This window comes from Ranitomeya imitator, chromosome 1, assembly GCF_032444005.1.
Source record: "Ranitomeya imitator isolate aRanImi1 chromosome 1, aRanImi1.pri, whole genome shotgun sequence".
NCBI lineage: Eukaryota > Metazoa > Chordata > Amphibia > Anura > Dendrobatidae > Ranitomeya > Ranitomeya imitator.
The window spans coordinates 56,276,534-56,302,805 of NC_091282.1; the positions used below are offsets into that span (position 1 = coordinate 56,276,534).

A 26,272-nucleotide genomic window follows, 5' to 3' on the forward strand; every position below is an offset into this window, starting at 1 on the left:
GTGGAGAGGAACCGTCCGCCTACTTGTGCCATCCGCTTTTACAGTGGTGGTGCAGTGGGGGCTGCTCGGACGCCATAGAGAGGGGCCTCTGTACATCCACGGAGTTCAGCCCCCATGTGGACAGGGCCAGTTGTCCGGCATTAGGCCTGGCTCCAGGAGAGGATACATGGAGGCGTCACTCCATGTGCTCGTCCGTTCAGGTTGCAGGGAGATCGGTGCCCTTGAAGGGACCCGTCGCCCCTAAGAATCAGCCCAGGCGTGGCACGTCACAGGAGAGGATACGGAGAGGCGACACTCTCCGTGCTCGCCTGTTGATGGTTCGGGGAGATCGGAGCCTTGAAAGGATCTGTCGCCCCTTCATCCGTTGTAAGAGATAAAATCAAAAATGTAAAAGGTAAAAATAAAATAATAAAGAGTTTTATGACTGAACAGCAGACTCGTCCGTGTGCCTCCTACGGACACTAAGCAAGAACTGGTTATCTGAGAGCCAGCAGGTGGTGTATACTGCAGGGGAGGAGCGAACCTTCTTGGTATCACTTAGTGTCGCCTCCTAGTGGCAGCAGCATACACCCACAGGCTGTGTCCCCCCCCTGAGGCGAAGGAGAAATCCATACTGCATGTGAAAATAGGAAACTTTATATCAGATAAATCCTCTTCTTTCTCCTCCTTGACTGATCATTCATTCTCAAACTTTTCGAGTCATGAGTAAAATCTGTCTTCAGTGAATACATATTTTCTCATTAATAAAATAGGAGATGACAGTTGGTGCTCATAAAGTTCTACGGAGAACTGTAACGGTGGTTTTCAGGAGAACTTGCAGTAGAATGTCTGCCTGCCTCCAGCTCCTTCTCCCACTTCCCCCTCTAAATAGACCCTTATAAGCCCCAAACGTCATTTCCTATTTCATCAATGTGAAAATCTCTCTCCACTGAATACACATTTTGCAGATTTTCTCCATGAATTGAGAGTGAAATATCAGTCCGGGAGGAGGAAAAAGCAGATGTCTCTGATACGGTATATTACAAAGTTGCTTATTTTAATGTGTACTATTTATATATGAAATAAAAATTAAAACAATGGTCACTCTTTAAGGCTTTACTATAAAAAAAGACCATAGGAAGAGACAGATCTGGGCCTTAAAGGGAACCTGTAATCAGTTTTGGCTGATATAAGTTACGGCCATCACCTTTCAGGTCTAATATACAGCATTCATGCCCCCAGCCTGACCTGGAAGAGAAGAAAAATAACTTTTATTATACTCATCTGCGGGGCGGTCCGGTCCGATGTGTGTCACTGGTCCTGGTCCAGAGCCTCCCATCTTATGATCGCCGCCCTCCTTCTTGCTTCATGTGCGGATCCCTGCGTCATCCACACAGTCTCCTCAGCGTTGTGCTCCTGCGCAGGCGTACTGATTTACCCGGTTGAGGGCTGAGCAAAGTACTGCAGTGCGCAGGCGCTGGGCCTCTCTGACCTTTCCTGGCGCCTCCGCACTGCAGTACTTTGCTCTGCCCTCAACAGGGCACATAAGTATGCCTGCGCAGGAGCGCGACACGTGGCAAGCAGGAGGACGACATCGCATGAAGATAGGAGGCGCCGGACCAAGAAGAGCGACAACCCTCGGACCGGACCGCCCCGCAGGTGAGTATAATAAAAGTTATTTTTCCACTCTTACAGGTCAGGTTGGGGTCAGATATACAGCATTACAGAACGCTGTATATCAGCCCTGAAAGGTGATGGCCATAACTTATATCAGCCAAAACTGCTGACAGGTTCCCTTTAAACCTGTGTCTGCCTATGTGACACAAAGCTAAACTGAGCAGCTTGGTGCTGGTAGGTGGGTGTAGCTCGCTGAGGAGGACCTGACACCTCTTGATGGCAGCAGTGTACACCCATGGTCTCCTGTGTCTTCAATGAGACGCACGAGAATATCCATTTTAACTTGCCCAGTTCCCAACCACCCACTAATTTTAAATATAAAAACCTGGTCTTCAATGTGTTACTTAAAGGTTTTGTATAGGCCTTTTTTTTTTTTACTATGGGCCTAAAAGGGAGTTGCTAACATGGGCAACTGCCTGCCTGTTCTACCTGATGCCAGCTATTAATTTGCTCCACATCCACAGAGCAGCTCTTACTCTTCCGGTCTGCTGGCTTCCCACAGTTGGGCAGTGGGGAGCCTGCTATCAATAAGCATAATGAAGGCAGTCACACCCTGTTAACAGCAGAGCAGATGAGAATCTGCTGCTCTGTTGACATGGCAAGATAGGAAGCCAATGAGTCAACGGCAGAAGTGATCTGTGGCCGCTCTGTGTCGGCAGACATCGGAGCCGGGTACAATAGGCAGGTAGTTAGCAATTACCTGTGTGTTAGCTCTTACTTCGTAGTTAAAAAAAATTATTTAGTCCTGGAAAACCCTTTTAAGGAGAAAGATGCGAAGACATATCTGTAACAAAATATTTTGTGCTATGCCTATTAATCCAGAACTTAGTAATGCCCAGCGGTCACAACCAAACCAAAATAAAGGAGACAATTCCACCCCTGAATATAATGTATACATCGGACAGCTTCTCCGACATCTGTAGAGACTACAAGTCATTGGAGACCTTCAACATGCCCAACGAATTACAATCCTAAAAGAATTGCGCTGCCTGAAGCCGATGCATCTGATGGGACATGTTTGACAGTAGATTATTCCTCTCTTCCCATGGTTTATGGATGAGAGAGGAACACTATCGGCCATAGCTTCTACTATGTCTGTGGGCAGCAAGGGGCTGACTAGCGACATCCTCTTTAGCACTAGAACAGTACAAGTATGGAGAAAGACTTAAGGATAAGGTCATGTTTCATGTTAAATCACCAAAGAATAAATATCCATTTCTGCCCATAAACAAGCAGATGAAACCATCACTTTGGCTGCACTTTCAGAGATGTGACAAGACTATTGCCGTGTGCCACTAGCCCCAGACTGCTAGTTTCTGCTTCTATGCCCCACGACTACTGATAAAGAAAAACCCTCTGCTGCCTGCCCCGTGTAAGACCCAAGCGGTACATACCCGTCTAATATGAGGCTCTCGTAGCTGGCCTTCTTGTCACACACGGGGCAGATCCAGGTCGGCTTCTTTTCATTCATTTGCAGGTAAAGTGCAGCGTCGAAGCATTGTAAGTGCGAGCAGGTGACGGCCCGACAAGGGAACGTGAGCCTCATTTTCCCAAGCTGAAGAAGCGCAAGGTTTCCAAAAATGCATAATCAATCATTGACAACCACCAGAACATGCCATCAATACACTCAGCCTGATAACTTCTCAGCCATAACGCTCGGTACATGGAGCCTTGCTGTGCTGCTCTCACTCATTTCAACCCCTTTCTGTTGTATCTTTATTCCTTTTTTGAGCTTTTATTTGTTCCTTCCTTATTCCCCAGAAATCATACCTTTTTTTTTATTACTACCTTTCCGTCGACTTAGCCATATAAGAGCTTGTTTTTTTTTTGTTTTTTTACAGGACGAGTTGTAGTTTCATATGTGACTGTTTTCTTTCATACTATGTAATGCACTAAAAAAAATGGAAAAAATTACAAAATGAGGTGAAATTGTAAAAAACAAAAAAACAAAAACAAAACACGAATCTGTAATTATTGCTTGGGTTTCCAAAATCAATATGTAGTTTATAAAAAAAAAAAAAAAGGACCGGAAATGGGATCTGTTTATATATTTTACTTGTTTGAAGAAAATTCTGAACTTAAAGGAAGAAAGTCATACCTTTAATTTTTCCATCGACTGAGTTGTACAAGGGCTTGTATGAATGGTGAGCTGTATTTTTTTATTGGTATCGTTTTTAGATATGTGCGACATTTTGTTTATTTAGTGCATTTATTTGGGGGATATGTAAGTTTTCACTATTTTATTTTGCAATATCTACCATAAAGGTTAAAGGGAATCTGTCAGCAGGTTTTTGCCATGTAATCTGAGAGCAGCATGGGGTAGGGACATGGAGCCTGATTCCAAGGATGTGCCACTTACTGGGCTGCTTGGTTCAGTATGCATAGAATCCCTGCTTAGATACAGAAGAGCTCTGAATTTTGAGCTCTTATAACCCCGCCCACACCCCTGATTGGCAGCTTCCTGTGAGCCAGTGGAGGAGGCGGGGTTACACAGATCAGCTGTGCCTGAGAACTAGTCTTGCAGTGATAATCTCTTGCTGATAAAACAACGATTGCATTGTAACTACAGCACATAGCCTAATAAGTGATACATCCCTGGAATCAGGCTATTTTGCTCTTATTTATGCTGCTGTCACATTAAATAGCAAAAAGATGCTGACAGATTACCTTTAAATCACTCCATATTTCGATAATTCAGACTTTTATAGATGCAACAAAAAATAAATCCTAATTTTTCATTTTGTTTTCTTATTTCTCTAGTTTCAGATTAGAAAAAGGGGTTCCAACTTTTAGTTTTTTATATATATTTTTTAATTTCTTTAATATGTTTATCTACTTTTTAAACATTTTTTTTTTTTATTCGCCCTAGCGGACTTGACTCTGCAATTGATTTATAGTGAGATTAACTATCTCCTATGAAGTTTAGGCGCAAACTGGGACTCATAGGAGCACTAGGGTGATGGCTGCACCAGGGTTCAAATCACTTGAAGGTCGCTGTCATTGACTGATGTTGGCATCCAAGTTATCATCGGCGAACGGCGCTAGCTCCGATTGCTGCTGTTAGAGCCAAGGGTTGACCGTACAACACAACCGGTAATGCCCTGTATGTAGTGAGTTTAGCTCCCATACTCGAGTGTACGTCGCATGTCGAGAGGAGGGAAATATTCAAAATAACAGAGTTGTCTATACTGAATATGGAACTGGGGGAAACAAAGACTTTTAGGTGTTCATTTTAACATATGAGTAAAGTGCAATTCACAATAGCTCTCAAAAAATTATTACTAGCCCTGGGAACTTAATAACCATCCAGCGCTGTAAACTTAACATGCTGAGTAATTTGCTGTGCAGGAAAAATGATCACTAGACACATAACTGGAATGGGTATAATAAGAGGTATACTTACTGCACAGCGCTACTTACGGGGCACATCAATGAAACGCGCAGGCTAGTGGTGGCAATCTCACTGTCTGGGTCCGCAGTTAGCTTCTCCTTTACTAAAAAGTCCAAAGAAAAACTAAAATAGAATTGCCATTAATCATAAATCTACAGGACAGGTGATAAATGTCTGACTGCTGGGGACCTCACTAAATCCCTGAATCCCCCTCTCCCTTCCCTATACAGAACTGGGAGCTTGACTGGAGCACGTGGTGCCGCACCAAAGGATAAGGGATAAAGATAGATAGAGAACAGATCTAGGCTGGAATCTGTTTGATAGACTTTCAAAGAAGTAGCGGACAAGTAGAGTTAAGCAATGACTAACAAGGCAGCAGCGGAGAGGGGACAGAAGATTTGGGAGTCGATATGATGCGCATACACTTACTCAGTGCCCTGGAGTGATCTGGATTCCTGATGCCTTTCATCTTTAGCTTTTGTAATAACACCGTTGATGTCAGCTGTCGGACCAGGTACACAGACATTGAGTAATTCTACAGCAAATAAAGGCACTCGTTTTAGAAGAACTAGATGTTTAAAATGCGCGTTTGACATAAAAACCCCTATAGCGTTCATACAGATCACGACCATCCAAATTTGTGAGTAACGCTGCTAAGAACTCACCCACCTTTCCAATCTCTGAAGCCCAGGAGATAGACACTTGGTTTGGGACAGCAGACGACAGGCGAACAAGAGCGGTGATGTTTAGCGGGCGTCCGGGTCGTTTCTGTTCGACACCATTTTTTGGAGGTGGAGCACAACCCTGAAATAGCAAAGGACAAAAATCATTACTAAAGTACATAGAATACACCAGCCAAGGCAACAAGTCACAAGACTCTGAAATAAAAGGACGACAAATACAAATTTTCTACAGCGCCGGAGTTAAAAGCCTGGGTATCGGAGAATTCTCTGATCTCGGCTGTTGGAGCAAGAGCTCGGATGGCATTAGGCAGCTAAGTCTCTACTATGCCTGGAACAGGATGCCCATACCAGGCTCCTAAAACAGCTTCTTAAAAAAGATTATTGGTAGATTTAAGGCCCTTTTTGTGGCTGCCTCCAAAAGGTGTATTAGGGGTACAGTGAAGGGCTGTATTCCTGCGCCTCCCAATAAAATGGGACAGGTGAATGATACCTGAAGACCGAAAATATAGGGGGGGTGGGGCTGAAAAATTGTTATCACTGTGTCAGTAGTAGTCTGATCTCCCCCACCACCCCAAAAAAAATGGGCAAAAAAAACCCCTAAATTGTTTGTACTAAGTTCTGAATTATTTAACAAGCTGTATACATGTGACATTTCTGCTATTTTTTCTATTCAATGAACGGTGTTAACACAAAAACTCCAAAATCTCAGAAACCATGACAGAATTTGGTTTTTTGCATCATGTTTTCACAGCCCCTGTACAGCAAAACAGATGAGAAAAAAAAGACTCCAGGAAATAGGGGAGGAAAAAAATGATAGTGTAAAAAAGAAAGCTGTGTGCGGTGGGTAAAGGGTTGACGTGAATGCTACAGTATTATTGACCATATAATGAAAGATAGAAAAGTAAATACACGCTGCTCAAAGAAAATGAAGGGAACATGAAAATCACGTAAAATACACATCGGATCTCGCTAGTGAAAGATTCAAGTTGTAAACTTTTCTTTATATAAATTGTGGAAGTTGTTGAGGACAAAATGGATGTAACAACGGTGGATGGAAACCAAGGTGGTAAAATGATTTGAGGGCTGGATTCCAAATCACTGTGAAAATCAAAGTAAAAAACTGAAATCACAAGCCGATCTGATCTGCGTGAATTTCATCACAGGCGCTCATAATAATGTGACTCAGAAGTGTGTACGGCCTTTGTGCTCTCCCACAATGTCTGGGCATGGTTCTGATGAGATGGGGGATGGTGTTCAGAGGAATTTCCTCCCAGACCCACGTCAGAGCATCAGTGACCTCCTGTACAGTCGGTGGCGCTACTTGATGGCGTCAAACGCACTGAATCATAAATGTCCCAAAGGTTTTCAACTGGATTCAGGTCGGGAGAACATGAGGGCAGTCCCTGGCATCAATGCCTTTGTCATCCAGAAACTGCCTGCACCATGGCTCTGAAGATTTCACCCGACATCTAATAGCAGGCAGAGAGGGTACTGTTTGTTATCGAATGGAGGTTTGAGGGACCCTCCAAAAATATTCTTCCCCCTATATCGCTGATCCACCACCAAACCAACCATGTTGGATAACGTTGCAGGCACCAGAACGTCTCCAGGGTCTTTCGCTTCTGTCACGTGCTTGCTTTCATCTGAGAAAAGAACGGGGTGTCAATGGCGGATATGGCAATTTTGGTGCTGTGGGTCCCATGCTACATATGGATGTTCCAGCCTGGAGGAGTTGGACTACCTGTGCGGCCTGAATGGGCTGGAGGTACCGCCTTATGCTACTAGTAGTGACAAAAACAACAAAACACAAAATGAGAGAAAGATAATTGGGAAGGATAAGGAGAGAGTAATTCTCTGTAGCCACCGCCTGCACCACTTCCTTTCTGGAGGTCATCTTGCGTTCTCCTCTCCAGTGCTCCTGTTGTCACTTTCATTAGCACCAAAGCCGGCGGCAGGGATTCACAATCGCACCTGATTCCTAACTGGACAGATGAATATTCCCGAGGATTATTCTGTGATGTGTAAAACTTCCCTTCACTTTTTGAGCAGTGATCCTACTGACATAAGAGAGGAAATGTCTACTAGGATTAAATGTCAGGAATTGTGAATAACCCCATCACATGAGCAGGACACGTTTTTTGTTTGCACTGATAATAAACAGAGAACGTTCCTATGCAATGACAGCAAGCGGAGATCTTGCGATACTGGAGGATCGGATTTACAAACTAAACAATGTGATCACCAACACTTAATATAAGCAAAAGTGTACGTCAATAACTTACCGGCAATGGAAATAGCTTCCCATTAACTTTAATACAAAGGCTGCTGGGATAGTTATCCTCCTGAGGACAACTTGTCTCTGCTAAGCACAACCTGGACAGAGAGCATAAAGATCAGTCAGTCTTCATGGACGACAAACGTTTTCTAGGATAGCCAAACTGGCCTTACCTCAGCTGAACTTGCACTGTATAGTCTCTCCGTCCCCCTGGCATATAATCCCTTTGAACAGAAAGGAGAAGAACACAAGTTTTCCTGGATGCTCAGACATACACAAACACGATACCCCCTCCTGTACAGTCAGAATTACCCCATCCTATACATTCGGGACTCCTTTCTATGAGGCAACGCAAACAAAAAGCTTCACATGAACGGGCACCATGCAAAACAACCAAAACACCCGAGTGCCAGGAATGAGAGGTGCAGTGGTCAGCCAGTGCCAGGGGTAAGAGGCGCAGTGGTCAGCCAGTGCCAGGGGTGAGAGGCGCAGTGGTCAGCCAGTGCCAGGGGTGAGAGGCGCAGTGGTCAGCCAGTGCCTGGGTGAGAGGCGCAGTGGTCAGCTAGTGCCTGGGGCGAGAGGAGCAGTGGTCAGCCAGTGCCTGGGTGAGAGGCGCAGTGGTCAGCCAGTGCCTGGGTGAGAGGCGCAGTGGTCAGCCAGTGCCTGGGTGAGAGGCGCAGTGGTCAGCCAGTGCCTGGGTGAGAGGCGCAGTGGTCAGTTGGTGCCAGGGGTGAGAGGCGCAGTGGTCAGCCAGTGCCTGGGTGAGAGGCGCAGTGGTCAGCTAGTGCCTGGGGCGAGAGGAGCAGTGGTCAGCCAGTGCCTGGGTGAGAGGCGCAGTGGTCAGCCAGTGCCAGGGTGAGAGGAGAAAGTGGTCAGCTAGTGCCTGGGGCGAGAGGCGGAGTGGTCAGCCAGTGCCTGGGTGAGAGGAGAAAGTGGTCAGCTAGTGCCTGGGGCGAGAGGAGCAGTGGTCAGCCACTGCCAGGGTGAGAGGTGCAGTGATCAGCTAGTGCCAGGGGTGAGAGGCGCAGTGGCCAGCCAGTGCCTGGGTGAGAGGAGAAAGTGGTCAGCTAGTGCCAGGGGTGAGAGGCGCAGTGGTCAGCCAGTGCCAGGGTGAGAGGTGCAGTGATCAGCTAGTGCCAGGGGTGAGAGGCGCAGTGGTCAGCCAGTGCCAGGGTGAGAGGAGAAAGTGGTCAGCTAGTGCCTGGGGCGAGAGGCGGAGTGGTCAGCCAGTGCCTGGGTGAGAGGAGAAAGTGGTCAGCTAGTGCCTGGGGCGAGAGGAGCAGTGGTCAGCCAGTGCCAGGGTGAGAGGTGCAGTGATCAGCTAGTGCCAGGGGTGAGAGGTGCAGTGGCCAGCCAGTGCCTGGGTGAGAGGAGAAAGTGGTCAGCTAGTGCCAGGGGTGAGAGGCGCAGTGGTCAGCCAGTGCCAGGGTGAGAGGAGAAAGTGGTCAGCTAGTGCCTGGGGCGAGAGGCGCAGTGGTCAGCCAGTGCCAGGGTGAGAGGAGAAAGTGGTCAGCTAGTGCCAGGGGTGAGAGGCGCAGTGGCCAGCAAGTCACCTAGTGTCATGGGTGAGAGTCGCAGTGGTCAGCTAGTGCCAGAAGTAAGAGGCGCGGCGGTCAGCTAATCACTTAATCACTTAGTGTCAAGCCCGTAATTTTTATTGCATTTGTACATTATTATTGGGGTTGTCCAGGATTGGAAAAACATGGCTGCTCCACCCCTGACCATGGGTTGTGTTCAATAGAAGCAAGTTGCAAAACCGAGGTGGATGGAGCATAGATGCAATACCAATCACAGCCCAGATTCATCGGTGGCGCAGTTTCTGAAAGAAAGCAGCCATGTTTTTGTAATCCTGGACAATCCCACAAGCCGTCCGACTAGGGCAGGGACTCCAAGATAAATGCATTGTGTAAAGATGACATCTACACAAACCTTGTACATTGCTGCTAAGGATAGGCCATCAGTAATGATGGAGCTCGTTGCATACAATCATTTGCAGTTAATCGTAAACTCAGTAGCCCTTTTACAATTTGTAATGTCATGGACCAAAAGCAGTGTCAGATTAGAGATCAGCTCTGGCCATCTAGGGCTAGGCGGCATTAATCATACTGTCCTTCCTTACAATACCTAGGAAGCAGAAACCACATAGTCTATCGTCGTCTGTGCACTTCCTTACGTCATCTGCATCTAAGCAGACGAGCATCACAGAAAGAAGGAGAAAATAATTATGGAAAACATTTCACCTGGAGATGCAGATTTCACGCACTTGCTGAGGTGTCAATGCAAAGATAAAGAATTTCTCTTGAAACCGCTGCAAACTGTTCTGAACTGGAAGAAACAGACATATGTATCAATGCCTAGCACTAATGCTGTTAAATAATATTCATCAGGTGCTTAATTGGGGGAAACACGAAATCACGGGTGTACGCTGCTGCCACTAAAAATTACAACTTTAACAAAAAAAGTCAAAAAGCAGCCTATTAGCTTAGGGTACCGTCACACTAAGCGACGCTGCAGCGATAACGACAACGATGTCGATCGCTGCAGCGTTGCTGTGTGGTCGCTGGAGAACTGTCACACAGACAGCTCTCCAGCGACCAACGATCCCGAGGTCCCCGGTAACCAGGGTAAACATCGGGTTACTAAGCGCAGGGCCGCGCTTAGTAACCCGATGCTTACCCTGGTTACCAGCGTAAACGTTAAAAAAAACAAGGTAAACTTACCTTCAGCTGTCTGTCCTCCGGCGCTCTGCTTTCCTCTGCACTGTCAGCGCCGGTCAGCCGGAAAGCAGAGCGGTGACGTCACCGCTCTGCTTTCCGGCTGGCCGGCGCTGACACAGGATGCAGGAGGAGTGCAGAGAAGCAGAGCGCCGGGGACAGACAACTGAAGGCAAGTATGTAGTGTTTGTTTTTTTAACGTTTACGCTGGTAACCAGGGTAAACATCGGGTTACTAAGCGCGGCCCTGCGCTTAGTAACCCGATGTTTACCCTGGTTACCAGTGAAGACATCGCTGAATCGGCGTCACACACGCCGATTCAGCGATGTCAGCGGGAGATCCAGCGACGAAAGAAAGTTTCAAACGATCTGCTACGACGTACGATTCTCAGTGGGGTCCCTGATCGCAGTAGCGTGTCAGACACAGCGAGATCGTAACGATATCGCTGGAACGTCACGGATCGTGCCGTCCTAGCGATCAAAGTGCCACTGTGTGACGGTACCTTTAGTGTCACTTAGGAGGCAGACATGGGTCTGGAGTCTCCAGACTGTTTTCTGCCAAAGGTGTATTTATTATTGTCTCTAATGTTCTTCTCTGGTCTCTTCTAGATAGTGTAACAGCGGGGAATGGACAGGGGAATGGGACGCTCTGTTTTCCTGACTCAAAAGACCGAGTACAGTTCTGCCAGGGCTCAGGTTGTATCCTCTCCCATGTGGATGGTCGGACCTTTTCTTCTCCTAACACAGTCAGCATTCAGGTATTGGTGCGGACGATCATTGCCCTTAGTCTTCTACCTGCCTCAACCACCAAAGCATGGCGTGTTGCATGGAGGGAAGACCAAGTCGAAGATTCGGACCATGGGTGGATCAAGCCTCTGTAGGACAGGCGAGGAGATCTTCTTCCATATCCTACTGCATTGTGCTAGATCCAGGACCACATTTTCAGTGGTATTTGCTCCCTGTTTTTTTTCCCCTTTCTGTACCTTCATCAGTTTTTTTCTTATATTTAGCTGATCCCTGCTCAGCACATCATCTTCTTGGAAATGCTTTTCAACACTGTTCAATCAAAGGTTTTTCTTCCAGAGGACAAAAATGTTAACTTTACAAACTGACAACCAATCTCTTAGCAGTCCAGCTCACCTTTCGCACGAGCATTTTAGGCAAGATGGTGGCAGCCATAGAGGGGATCCTAGATTTTTCTTCATGATCTGACTCACTCTGTTCCTACTTACCGGCCTTCCTTGAATCCCTGAGGCCTTAACCTGATGCTTAATGCATTACTGTCATCCCTTTGAACCAATCCAAAGCATTTGCCAACTTTGGCTTTCTTGGAAAGTGGCGTTCCTGATTGCTCTCTTCCCTCAGGTGAGTATCAGAAGTCAGGGCTCTGTTCTGCCCCTCTCTTTTTCTCGTCCTTCAGCTGGACAAAGTGGTGAAGTGTCAAGTGCCTTTGTTGCTTTCTTTCTTCTTAAAGGGGTTCTCCAGTCCAAAATGATAAGTCTGCAGTCACTCTAAGTCTAAGTCACGTACTGTGCACTGCAGGAATTCGCCGGTTTCTGAGCCAGAACCAGTGGGTACATATGCGTTATACATATTCCTGGCCAGAGCCTTACTAGTGGGTGCAGCCTCGCTCCTTTTTTTTTTTTGTTTAAATAGTTTTTTATTGAAAGCAAATGTGAACAATACAATTTATGCATTTTCCAGTATTTTGCAAAATTTTAACATTTTCCAAGCCCCCAACAATCCCAACAAAACCCAACCCCCCCCCTCCCCTGACAGCTCATACCCAGTTATACTTTTGTTACCAGTATTGATGGTTCTTTGAGCCATTTGACTCACTTATGTCCGCTTGTTCCTCTAGCACTCTCTTCCTTTCAGAGGCCCTTATCCTCCCATTTCCCATAACTACTCATCCCAGCTCGAGCAGCCTCGCTCCTTACACTTGCATTGAGCATGGTCGCACCCGATAGTCGGCCACATCCACTGGAAGTCCGCTTCACTAGACAGGGCACGGCTTCGCTCAATACAAGTGTATGTAGTAAGGCTGTGCCCACTAATCGGGCTCTGGCCAGAAGTATGCATAACTAATACATACCCGCTGGTCCTGGCTCAGAAACCACAAATCCCCGAGGCACACAGTGCTTGTGCTGGAGGAATTCATAAGTCTGCATTCACACAGAGTGACTGCAGACTTAGCTTTTTGGACCAGATACCCCCTTTAACAAATAGAACTTTCTTCCTTCCCTCTAACCTTATAGAGAAATCCTCAGTTTCCTGGAAGGTGGTGCTCCTGATTGATATCACTTCCATCAGGCAAGTATCAGAACTTGCGGTTCAGTCTTGCTGCCCTGTTTTTCTTGTCCGTCATCAGGTTTTGGATCTGGCACCTTCATTTGTTCCCGTGGTTTCTTCCTTCCACCTTAATGAAAACATCATTCTGCCTTCACTTTGGCCTACTTTTCTTTCTTATCCAGCAGAGGAATCCTTACACCATTTGGATTTGGTCAGAGCGGTGTGTCACTACCTGTCGGTAACAGCCTTTTTCAGACTTTCACATTCCGTTTTTCATTCTATGACGACCTCGTCAAGGTCTCTCTACTCCTTTTGGCGAACATTGCCTGCTGGTTTTGGTCTGCCATTTTGAAGCTTATAAATCCAAAAACAAAGCGCCCATACCAGGGATCAAGCCTCAAACCTCTGGGCAATGGGGGCTTCTGGACTTTCCGCCAACAGGCCTCGATGTTGCAGCTTTGTAACGCTGCTGATGGGTCCTCCGTCTACACTTTCTAAAGATTCTTCAAGGTTCACACTATCGCCTCCACAGATTTGAGTCTGAGCAGAAAAGTGCTGCAAGTGTCAGTCATTTGGATCACTACTTGAGGGATTTGCATTACATATTCCTACATATTTCCTGCCCTAGGGACTGCTTTGGGAAATCCCATGGTTTCCTGTGTCTCCTATAGAAGTGCCCCAGAATATAGGATTTTTAGGCTTACTGAAAAATCACTTTCTCATAACCTTCATTAGGGTACACAGCACCCACACTTATATTCATGTTTCAGAGTATTCCTTTTTTTTTTTTTTAACCAAAGAATAAGCTGGATTATTTGCTTTGTGACTGTCTAAAAAGTCTCACATGACAAGAAAAAGAACAATTTGTCTGCTCTGGATTCTTTAACGTTCCGGTCTGATTTTTGCAATCTAACTGTTAGTACAAGCAAGTTATGTAGATGTGATTTACATAAATGTCATAGGACTTTTCCTGTTACAACAGAAGTTTAACCAACTCCACTTTACGGAGACTAGCAAATTATTATGATTTCACATTTGGGTATGATTACAGCCTGCGATGTCCAGATCAGCTGTGGGTCTCCTAACCCAAACTCAACCTACTTGTTTGTGAAGCTGTTGAGTTTGGGTCTGGAGACCTATGACTGGTCTGTGCATCACATACCATACGTGGACCATAAATGTCAGATGAATCAAATCAGCCTTACCCAGACTCGTTGGTTTGATGAGGACATCAAGTACATCATAGAAAGGAAGACTTCGGAGATGGACATCTGGATGGACAGGTGGGATTGGTGGCGAAAGTTGCTGTAAGTCAAAGTGTGGCTTGGTGTCCTGTAGTAGCACTGTGCCAAGTGGGGATGCAGGGGAGTGTGTAGCTACAGATGTGGAGGGTAAGGAGTGGATTCCAGCCAAAGCCAGATCTGAATCTACTGATGAGTTGCTATCCAAGTTGAAGACATTAGATCTGATGGAAGAGAGACCTGGACCTGCTTCTAAGTTACGAGGAAACCTTCTCCGGTACAACTCTTTGATTTTAATCTGAACAGCGGGACTGCATCCGTTCTTCAGTAAGTGGAGGGCTCTCATGAGGAGGTCGTGTTTGCGCCCGCTTTTGTTGCGGCCAGCAAAGCCCAAAAGAACTTGGAGTTCCGACACTCGAAAACTGGAAACCATGTTCTGAATGCAAAAAAATATGTAGTTAATATACAGAAATAGCGCAAAGAAACAAAGAATATGGTGATACCACAGAAACTTAACCCCTTACCGGCATCGGACGTACTATACCGTCCGATGCCGGCTCCCCTGCTTTGATGCAGGGCTCCGCGGTGAGCCCGCATCAAAGCCGGGACATGTCAGCTGGTTTGAACAGCTGACATGTGCCCGCAATAGGTGCGGGCAGAATCGCGATCTGCCCGCACCTATTAACTAGTTAAATGCCGCTGTCAAACGCAGACAGCGGCATTTAACTACCGCTTCCGGCCGGGCGGCCGGAAATGACGTCATCGCCGACCCCCGTCACATGATCGGGGGTCGGCGATGCTTGTATATTGTAGCCATAGAGGTCCCAGAGACCTCTATGGTTACTGATGAGCGGTGGCTGTGAGCGCCACCCTGTGGTCGGCGCTCACAGCGCACCTCCATTTCTGCTACATAGCAGCGATCAGCAGATCGCTGTTATGTAGCAGAGCCGATAGTGCTGTGCCAGCTTCTAGCCTCCCATGGAGGCTATTGAAGCATGGCAAAAGTTAAGAAAAAAAGTTTAAAAAAATGTGAAAAAAATAAAAAAAACATAAAAGTTTAAATCACCCCCCTTTCGCCCCAATCAAAATAAATCAATAAAAAAATATCAAATCTACGCATATTTGGTATCGCCGCGCTCAGAATCGCCCGATCTATCAATTAAAAAAAAGTATTAACCTGATCGCTAAACAGCGTAGCGGGAAAAAAATTCGAAACGCCAGAATTACGTTTTTTTGGTCGCCGCGACATTGCATTAAAATGCAATAACGGGCGATCAAAAGAACGTATCTGCACCAAAATGCTATCATTAAAAAAGTCATCTCGGCACGCAAAAAATAAGCCCTCAACCGACCTCAGATCATGAAAAATGGAGACGCTACGAGTATCGGAAAATGGCGCAATTTATTTATTTTTTTTTTTTTTTTTTAGCAAAGTTTGGAATTTTTTTTCACCACTTAGATAAAAAATAACCTAGTCATGTTAGGTGTCTATGAACTCGTAATGACCTGGAGAATCATAATGGCAGGTCATTTTTAGCATTTAGTGAACCTAGCAAAAAAGCCAAACAAAAAACCAATGTGGGATTGCACTTTTTTTGCAATTTCACCGCACTTGGATTTTTTTTCCCGTTTTCTAGTACACGACATGCTAAAACCAATGATGTCGTTCAAAAGTACAACTCGTCCCGCAAAAAATAAGCCCTCACATGGCCAAATTGACGGAAAAATAAAAAAGTTATGGCTCTGGGAAGGAGGGGAGCGAAAAACGAACACGGAAAAACGAAAAATCCCCCGGTCATGAAGGGGTTAAAGAGAACGTGTCACCTGACAGGTCAATATCGTAAATTTTCTTTTGCAGAAGGCTGAATGAGCAAAAACAGCAATTCTGGCATTGTTTTTAATTAATCTTTTAATTCTGCAATGTTAAAAAAGGACCTTTCACCATTTTTTTTTTTTTCATTTTGAATTGGACACAGGATATAATACAGTATTGGCGGCAGAGCAGAATAAAACATTTTTATTTTTAACTCTCTGTTACGGAGATATTAGCAATGAAAGTATTTTGCACCTTTTTTCAAGTCCAAGTGGGTGTTATTAGACAGTTTTCACTGTGGGAGTGTACTTCTTCTCCCTGTATGACTCTGACCAATCATAAGCCTGCAGGAGCAACACAAAGAAAAGAACACGCCCCCACTATAGCTTAGAGCAGGTTTCTTAGTGTGTGAGAAATATGTTCATTTTTACTGTATAATGAGCTTTGACAATAAAATTAAAATGAAGGATTGCAGAATTGTTTTTTTTTTTTTTAATCCACTCTTAATCAAATAAGACTTTTTCTTGTCTGTCTGTGGACAATACATATCCTCTTCAGTCACCTGGGCACAAAGAGGAATCCTTGCATGTTAATTAAGCTGCTTCACATCCCTTTGTACATTGCATTTTACATAAAGGCAGCTTGGAGTGCTGGCTCCTGTCTCCTCATGATAAATGTTAAGAGAAAATAAAAAACGGATGAGGGGATATGAGGGACCACAAGGATTTTTAAGATTTCCTATGACAATAAACAACACATAAAAAAAACTTCACAGGGCTGTGGAGTTGGTGTCCATTTTGGTGGAGTCTGAATCGGTATAAAATGTCCTATAAATGTCTGCTCGATTCCTGATGTAAGGATCTAGGCTTTTAGTTGAGATGAATCTGTGCTGCACTTTATCTACAGGCTCTGTAGTAAGGCAGTGCTGTGAAGTCGGAAGACTGGGAAATTTAGAAGTCTGAGTCAGTGGTTTGGCTTAGCAACTAAACAGCCCTGCATAAAAAGACTATGAGGTGGTGCATACAGATGCATCACGTGGCATGGCCATACATGATTGGTGGAAAAACAACGGGAATTAACGCAACATGATTTTTATGTATATAATTCTATAATGTGTCATGTCCACTCAGGAGTCTAAAAATATTGACCAAAAATATGCATATGAGATGTATAGAATCTCAAGACACTTTAAATACAATATATTTACCTAGATTGACAGTAGCTATATAGTCGGGTAAATAGGAAGTAAAGTGCATAAAAAGGAAGAACAAGCAATTCGGGCTATATTGCCATGAAAAATCAAAGGAAACTTAATTGTCACATAGTACAGCAAACTAATTTAATTAAATACTCTTTAAATCACTAAAAAAAGATTGTAATGTTATATTCCTATTATAAAGAAAAAAAATCCAATAGTATACTGCCACCTACTAGTGCATTTAATAATAGGTAGACTAATGCTCAAAAGGAATCCCTTTTACTAAAGACTACAGTAGATGGAGGTACGGTTGCTATCGCATCGGGATGGCGGTAATGTCAGGATGGGGGCAGGCTTTGCAGCGTTGAGAATCTCTCCCCCATGTGCTCACCCACCTGTTCCACTCTCTCTTTCCCCATGCGCTGACTTCTCCCGTCTGTGCTCTCTTCTTTGACCCGTCTACCCCATGTGCTATCCCCCTTGTCTGCTGTCTCGCTCCTTCCTGTGCTGTGTTCTCCCCTCAAAGACAATACTGACATTACAGAAGGAGATGGCAGAGGATACATTCTGTGAGATAAAATATTGTTTAAAAACAGTCAGTGAAATATTTTACCTCACAAAATGAATCCACTGTGATCCCCTCCTGTAATGTCAGTATTGTCTTTTGCTTCCTCCCCTGCCCAGGAGATGTGGTATGTTCCGTACACGGTCAGACACAGACAATTTTTAAAATGAACTTTCGTTTGTGGGAAAACCCCTTTAATGTGACCGGCTTCCTCTGCCTGTAGACAGGTCGCGCATCTGCCGCCGGGATCAGCCGAATGATTCACTGCACCTGCGCGTAATTCACACAGGCGCAGTAAATCAGAACGCCGCCATCTTTGTGGAGACAGATAGTGGCGGTCACATTAAAACTGCGCATGCGCTCCTCCTGTACAAAGATGGCGGCGGTCAGTGAATCATTCAGCTGATCCCGGCGGCGGCGTGTTCGTGACGGTGTTCCGCTGGTGGTACCGCGCAAGAGGCTGCGTGAGTGTGTGTGTAAAAGGATAGGTTTTTCCTCCACAAATTACTAAACTTATAGTTACCAAAGGAGGAACTCTCCTTACACCTCTTTTGAGGTCCGATATTAACTATTATCGCCAAACTTTACTATTAATAATTAATATCCACTAAATACGCCTCAAAGATATCTTTTCCTTATACTATATACTAACTGAGACAAAACAGTGTAACAATAAAGGATATTTATTACACACACACACACACACACACACAAGTCTGCAGTCTATAACATACATATATAGTTATACCCAAGCTAGCAGCTATAAATATATACAGATATACAGATATTACAACTCTGATACAGTAATAGCACTCCAGTATACAGTGCTATCCCAACAGTATCACACAGTAAAAACCCACAATGTACAGTAATATCACAACAATATCACCACAATATAAAAACCCACAATTAACTGCCAGATTACCCAAATCGCACATACAATATCAGCCCTCCCATCTATAGCTCATCTATCCTAAGGCCTAAGAAGTTACAGGGCCTAGTAAGAAAGGGGGATACAGAGTATACTTAAGCCATGTGAGTCCATCATCATTGCAGGCAATACAAAAGAGAGGGCTCCAAGAACATTTGTTGTCCTTTTTATGTCCAGCCAAAAAGGGGTGTGTTCTGCCCCAGGTATGTAGGGATGAGGTCACAAGTCTATTGTCCACTGGTAAAGGTACATCACTTCAATCCTGAATGCCAGCACATGGAGCAAGATGGAGGAGGGGGCCTCATGTGGAACACATGGCAGGATTATATCACTAAACACATCTCTATGTAAAGATATACATTTTGGGGCACTTCCCCTTCGACAGTGTGAGAGTGTGAATGTGAGTGTGTGAGTATGAGTGTGAATGTGTGAGTGTGTGTGAGAGTGTGAATGTGAGTGTGAATGTGAGTGTGATTGTGAGTATGAATGTGGGTGAAAATGTGAGTGTGTGAATGTGAGTGTGTGTGGTGCAAACGGCGTATAGAGTGTGTGTGTGCATGCACGTGCATGGTGCGACGGTGTTCCACTGGTGGTACCACGCAATAGGTTGGTGCCAGCAGCAGTTTCCATATTGAGACACCCATCACTTGGGTGTCCCAATATGGTGCTCGGTGAACTTACTCCACTTGGAACTCTGGGATACGGTGACATCTGGACAGAACAGGAAATTAAATCATTACAAGGTAATTACAGTGCCTTGCAAAAGTATTCAGCCCCCTGGAACTTTTCTACCTTTTCCCACATATCATGCTTCAAACATAAAGATACCAAATGTAAATTGTTGGTGAAGAATCAACAACAAGTGGAACACAATTGTGAAGTTGAACGAAATTTATGGATTTAAAATTTTTGTGGAAATTCAAAAACTGAAAAGTGGGGCGTGCAATATTATTCGGCCCATTTATCTTAATACTTTGTTGCGCCACCTTTTGCTTTGATTACAGCTGCAGTCTCTTGGGGTATGTCTCTATCAGTTTTGTACATGGAGAGACTGAAATTCTTGCCCAATCTTCCTTGGCAAACAGCTGGAGCTCAGTGAGGTGGATGGAGATCGTTTGTGAACAGCAGTTTTCAGCTCTTTCCACAGATTCTCAGTTGGATTGAGGTCTGGACTCTGACTTGGCCATTCTAACACCTGGATACGTTTATTTGTGAACAGTTCCTTTGTAGATTTTGCTTTATGTTTGGGATCATTGTCTTGTTGGAAGACAAATCTCCGTCCCAGTCTCAGGTCTTTTGCAGACTCCAACAGGTTTTCTTCAAGAATGGTCCTGCATTTGGCTCCATCCATCTTCCCATCAATTTTAACCATCTTCGTTTGATATTGTTGTCAAAAAGTTCGATTTTGGTTTCATCTGACCAGAGCACCTTCTTCCACATGTTTGGTGTGTCTCCCAGGTGGCTTGTTGCAAACTTTAAACAACACTTTTTATGGATATCTTTGAGAAATGGCTTTCTTCTTGCCACTCTTCCATAAAGGCCAGATTTGTGCAGTGTACGACTGATTGTTGTCCTATGGACAGACTGTCCCACCTCAGCTGTAGATCTCTGCAGTTCATCCAGAGTGATCATGGGCCTCTTGGCTACATCTCTGATCAGTCTTCTCCTTGTTTGTGATGAAAGTTTAGAGGGGCGGCCGGGTCTTGGTAGATTTGCAGTGGTATGATACTCCTTCCATTTCAATAAGATCGCTTGGGATGTTTAAAGTTTTGGAAATCATTTTGTATCCAAATCCAGCTTTAAAGGGAACCTGTCACCTGAATTTGGCGGGACCGGTTTTCGGTCATATGGGCGGAGTTTTCAGGTGTTTGATTCACCTTTTCCTTACCCGCTGGCTGCATGCTGGCTGCAATATTGGATTGAAGTTCATTCTCTGTCCTCCGTAGTACATGCCTGCGCAAGGCAAGACTACATATATTTAAACTCTAAGCATGAAAACATTAGAAGAAAACAATCACAGAACAACAAGAAACTGAACAATATGCAAGGGTGCGGTGTCCCCCAATGAAGGCTCCGAGAAACAGATTTTACGGTAAGCGACCAAAAATCCTGTTTTCTCTATCGCTTCATTGGGGGACACAGGAACCATGGGACGTCCCAAAGCAGTCTCTGGGGAGGGAAAAACAGACTTCCATCAGGCCAGAAGACTCACCACTGCCACCTGCAAGATCCTTCTGCCTAGGCTGGCGTCCGCTGAGGCGTAGGTATGGACCTTGAAAAATTTGGCGAACGTGTGGAAGGAAGACCAGGTTGCTGCTTTGCAAAGCTGTAAGGCGGAAGCCCTGTGGTGCACCGCCCAGGAGGCGCCGACTGCCCAGGTAGAGTGAGCCTTAACCTCAGGAGGGGGCACTCTGTTCTTGACCCGGTAAGCCTCCAAAATTGCCGTTCTGATCCAGCGAGCAATAGTCGCCTTGGAAAGCCAGCAGGCCTCTACGCATGCCATCTGGAATGACGAAAAGAGAATCCGTCTTCTGAAAAGAGGCCATTCTAGCCATGTAGATCCTCACCGCCCTGACGAGGTCTAGCTTGTTCAAAGAACGCTCCAGAGGATGAGTCAGAGCTGGACAAAAAGAAGGTAGGACGATGTCCTCCTTGAGGTGGAAGTTGGATACCACCTTCAGAAGGGAGGAAGGCGGAGGCCTCAGGACCACCTTGTCCTGGTGGATAACCAGGAAAGGAGGTCGACAAGAAAGGGCTGCCAACTCTGAAACGCGCCGCATAGAGGTGATGGCCACAAGAAAGGCCACCCCTTCCAAGAGAGAAATGACATGGAAACCTCCCTGAGAGGCTCAAGTGGGGAACCCCTCAGGACCTACAGAACAAGATTGAGATCCTATGAATCCACAGGAGCCCTGTATGGAGGAGCAGCATGGGCTACTCCCTGAAGGAAGGACTTGACCTGTGGTCAGGATTATAACGTCTTCTGGAAGAGGATGGAGAGCGCAAAAACCTGGCCCTTTAGAGAACTAAGGGCAAGACCCGCATCCAGTCCTGCCTGGAGGAAGGCCAAAATAGAGGGAAGAGAAAAAGACATGGGTGAAACGTGATTGGTCTCACACCACAGGAAATAGGCCCTCCAGGTTCGATAGTAAATCCTGGAGGACGAAGGCTTCCTACCCTGGATCATAGTGTGAATCACCCAATCTGAAAAACCGGACGCTCTTAGTACTGGGGTCTCAACAGCCACGTCGTCAAACTGAGTGACCGAGAATTCGGGTGGCAGATCGGGCCCTGAGACAGCAGATCGGGTCTGTCTGGAAGCCGCCAGGGAGCGTCCGCGAAAAGGTTGATAATCTCCGCAAACCAAGATCTCCTGGGCCAATCCGATGCAATCAGAATGACCGGCACCCCTTCCGCCTTGCTCTTTTTCAACAGCTTGGGAAGCAGGGGAAGGGGTGGAAATAGATAGGGGAGCACGAACTGTGACCAAGGAATGGACAGAGCATCGACGCCCACTGCGAGAGGACCTGGAGACAAACCAAGGGACCTTCCTGTTCAGTCGGGACTCCGTGAGGTCCACATACTGAGTCCCCCATCGATGGCAAATCTGACGGAAGACCTCCTGATGCAAGGACCATTCCACTGCCGCGAGGCCCTCGCGGCTGAGAAAATCGGTGGCCCAATTGTCCACGCCGGGGATATGCACCGTGGATATCACCAGAACCGTTGCCTCTGCCCAAAAGGAGGATCTTGGATACCTCAGCCAAGGCCAAAGAACTCCGAGTCCCCCCTGGTGGTTGACATATGCCACTACTGTGGCATTGTCCGTCTGAATTCGAATTGGCAGACCCCTGAGAATCCTTTCCCAGTGAAGAAGGGACAGAAAGATGGCCCATATCTCGAGGACATTGATCGGCAGAGAGGACTCCTGAGCCAACCAACGACCCTGAACAGTCAGGTGATGAAATACTGCACCCCAGCTGAGAAGGCTGGCGTCCGTCGTCACCACCTGCCAGTGAACTGGAAGGAAGGACCTGCCCTGGGAGATGAGAGGTGACGTCAGCCACCAGTTGAGGGAGCTAGGACCAGTCCGGATCTCCTAAGCACGCTTGTGTGCTAGCGGTCTTGGTCCTGCTGTCGGATCTATGAGGATACGGGGTGGCAGTACACACCGTACTCATAGTCCGTATTGTGGGATTACAGTTGTGACTATTCACTCTGTATCCCTCCGGAAACCTGAAAGGGAATGACGCACATTGAGGTAGATATGGGTCTAATAAAAGACCCGTGTCCACCTCCTACTGACACTAAGCTAAACTGAGGTTCAGAATGCCAGTCGGTGGGGTGTACACTGCAGAGGAGGAGCTAACTTTTTTTGTGCATAGTGTCAGCCTCCTAGTGGCAGCAGCAGACACCCATGGAATAGTCAGGGAATCAGCAAAGCAAAAAGGGTCATTTCTGTCCTGATGACGGATCCAAGTTTAAGTTATATTTATTTTTTTTCTTATTTGAGAGTTTTAAAACTTTTTTTTTTTTTTTAATTCATTTCAATTTTATTTTTTCTTTCGGCTAGGGAGCTTGAAACTGCAATTGTTAGGCCGGGATCACACGTGCGAGAAACTCGCACAAGTCACACATACTCAATACGCTGCACTGCCACTGGCACTCGGGACCAGAGCATGCGGCTGCATGTATTTCTATGCAGCCGAGCGCTCCAGTCCCGAGATCCGGCGGCAGTGCCGCATATTGAGATGCGAGACTCGTGCGAGTTTCTCGCTCGTGTAATCCCGGCCTTATACTTCAGTATTGCAGTATATAGTAAAATTAAAAGAGGTATGCTGACAGGTGTAGGGATGAGCGAACGTGCTCAGATAAGTTGTTATCCAAACATGCTCGAATACTAACCAATTGTCTTTGGCGTGCTCATAAAATATGGTTATGTCCCCGCAGCTGTATGTCTCGCGGCTATTTGACAGCTGCAACACATGCAGCGAATGCCTGTTTGTTAGGTAACCCCTGCATGTGTTGTAGCTGTCCAACAGCCACGAGACATGCAGCCACGGGGACTCAAACATATTTTTCGAGCATGCCAAAGACACTCAGTTAACACCCGAGAACGTTCGCTTATCACTAAGACAAGCGTTATGTCATGATCCAGGACGGGGTTTGCTTCTTTCCCATCCTGGTCAGGTCAGGGTTAATTTTATCCGCCTCTCTTTGATTCAGGGGCGGCTATTTAGTGCTGTCTCTGCCTAGTTCCGGTCCCTCGGCTAGAGCAGCTGACCTAGGTTACTCCGTGATCCTCTGCTTTCCTGTGCAGTGTCTGTCCCGTTTCCCTGTGCCCCTGCCCTACTTCTCTGTGTATGCTTGACTCCCACGTGTATGACTTTGTTCGTTACTTGATCTGTCCCTTCATTCTCTGATTTGATACTGTTCCGTCCTCTCTGTCTTCCGACCTCTTTGCTTGTTCGTGACTTGGCTTCTGTCTCCTCCTTGTGGCCTTACGCTCCTGGCTTGTTACCGACCACCTGGCTTGTTACTCACCACTCACCATGCTCTCGTCTCTTCCTCTCCGTTGCCGCTCACCTCCGCAGACCTCCATCGCCTTGACTCATGTCCAGCACCGCTCTCATCCATGGTCCTGATCCCGTGTTACTGACGGTCTCCTCACCAGCTTGGACGTGCTGCATTTTTGCAGCGTTGGCTCTGATTTCCTGCAGGTCCTCCTTCCTAGGGCTTTGCCTCCAGCGCCGCCGTGCGGTTACTGCAGCATCACGTCCTGAACGGCGCGACATAATTTTTAGATCAGTAGGGAGTATGACAGCTGGGAGTCACGTTGATCAGCAGAACTGGAAGCTTTGATCCCTGTTAGGGCACATGCAGATGGCCATATAAATCGGTTTGAGATCGGACCACAAAGCCAAGACTGGCTGCGGCTCTCTTGACACAAGCGTGGCCGCTTCATAAATTTCTATTGCACCGATAGGAAGTGAATGGAGCCTGTGAACTGACAGGGATAAGAGTTCTGTTTTACCGATGGTTGGGGGTCGCAGCAGTCAGACCCCCGAGGATCAGTAACCTACCACCTATCTGATGGGATTCGATATCACTTTGGTTCACAGGACGACCCCCTATATTACCCTGTATTTACCTCAGACATAAAAGGACCAAAAAAAAGAGGGTGACATTATACTATCAGTGGCCCTGGTTACCGTGGTGCCTCCACATCACGTGAATTAGGGGCCTGAACAGCGCGCAGATGAGGACACCCATATAACAGGGCCGGGTAAGCAGCAGGCGCAGCTCCGGGACCCGCTCCATACCCAGCCCCCTACATAATAATGACGTTTTCACACCTTCCTATTTCCTTTACGTTTAGAGGCCGTCTCCATAACCCTGCCGCCATCCCGTACATCGCTGCAGGGCTGGTTTGGAGTTTGTCTATCGATATTTAATGTGAAACACAGATGTGACCGCTGCAGGCAATCACCATCCTGTGAAGCTACATTCAAGGCCAGTGATTGGCTGCAGCAGTCATGTGGTGGTATAAATACATGTCACAAATGGGCCAAAAATCATCAGTGACAGGAGAGGCCGGAGCAGCCGCACTGACTGACAGGCGCCATTATATAGATGGACAGGTGTAAACGTCATCCGTGTCACCACAGAGTCATCCTCCATTTATTTACCACAGAATCCCGCCTGACAACCCTGCCCATCCCCCTCAGTCACTGTCACCCCCACCAGGGTTGTCCGCAGAGCCTCGCCTGGGACAACAATCCCTATGCCGCAGTCCTGACGCCCCCTCCTACGCGTCCTTCCCTCAGGAGCGACCATTTGCTCTCACCCGTAATTCCTCGGGATCCGCCATTTTCTCCCCACACCATCCTGCCTGCTAGAGGCTAAATTCAAGTCGGCTACATGACCTCTGCTGACGTCATGGCCATGTGACCAGAAGGGGCGGCGCCTGCTCCTCCACAGAGCAGACACCGGGAAGCTGTGGATGTCATGGCGCCGGGATTTATAGTGTTCTCTTGCCGTGGATGTTCATACACGAGCTGGGGGTCTGCCTGGGGAGAAAGGGTGATGTTGCTTGCATGGGGCTGCATTTACATGTTGGAGGGGGGGTCTGCCTGGGGAGAAGGGGTGATGTTACTTGCATGGGGCTGCATGTGCATGCTGGAGGGAGAAGGGGGTGATGTTACTTGCATGGGGCTGCATGTACATGCTGGAGGGGGGTCTGCCTGGGGAGAAGGGGTGATGTTGCTTGCATGGGGCTGCATGTGCATGCTGGAGGGAGAAGGGGGTGATGTTACTTGCATAGGGCTGCATGTACATGCTGGAGGGGGGTCTGCCTGGGGAGAAGGGGTGATGTTGCTTCCATGGGGCTGCATGTGCATGCTGGAGGGAGAAGGGGGTGATGTTACTTGCATGGGGCTGCATGTACATGCTGGAGGGGGGTCTGCCTGGGGAGAAGGGGTGATGTTGTTTGCATGGGGCTGCATGTGCATGCT

The 26,272-nt window shown here is 46.5% G+C and overlaps 1 protein-coding gene across 8 annotated transcripts in view; it reads right to left on the minus strand.

Moving 5' to 3' along the window:
* The window catches only part of PIAS2 (protein inhibitor of activated STAT 2), a 46,338-nt gene extending 20,631 nt beyond the window's left edge, over positions 1-25,707 (minus strand). For 4 of the 8 annotated variants that reach the window (XM_069746903.1, XM_069746947.1, XM_069746930.1 and 1 more), the window contains exons 1-9: positions 25,606-25,707; positions 14,216-14,687; positions 10,246-10,330; positions 8,179-8,229; positions 8,013-8,103; positions 5,717-5,851; positions 5,477-5,582; positions 5,077-5,150; positions 3,051-3,211 (exon numbers count right to left, since the gene is read on the minus strand). In XM_069746903.1, the coding sequence (XP_069603004.1) occupies positions 3,051-3,211; positions 5,077-5,150; positions 5,477-5,582; positions 5,717-5,851; positions 8,013-8,103; positions 8,179-8,229; positions 10,246-10,330; positions 14,216-14,687; positions 25,606-25,629 (1,199 nt within the window). In that variant the 5' untranslated portion in view covers positions 25,630-25,707. Of the gene's footprint in view, positions 1-3,050; positions 3,212-5,076; positions 5,171-5,476; positions 5,583-5,712; positions 5,852-8,012; positions 8,104-8,178; positions 8,230-10,245; positions 10,331-14,215; positions 14,688-25,605 lie in introns of all 8 variants that reach the window. The other 4 variants (XM_069746893.1, XM_069746921.1, XM_069746912.1 and 1 more) reach the window with 1 other exon arrangement.
* Positions 25,708-26,272: the final 565 nt, after the last annotated feature.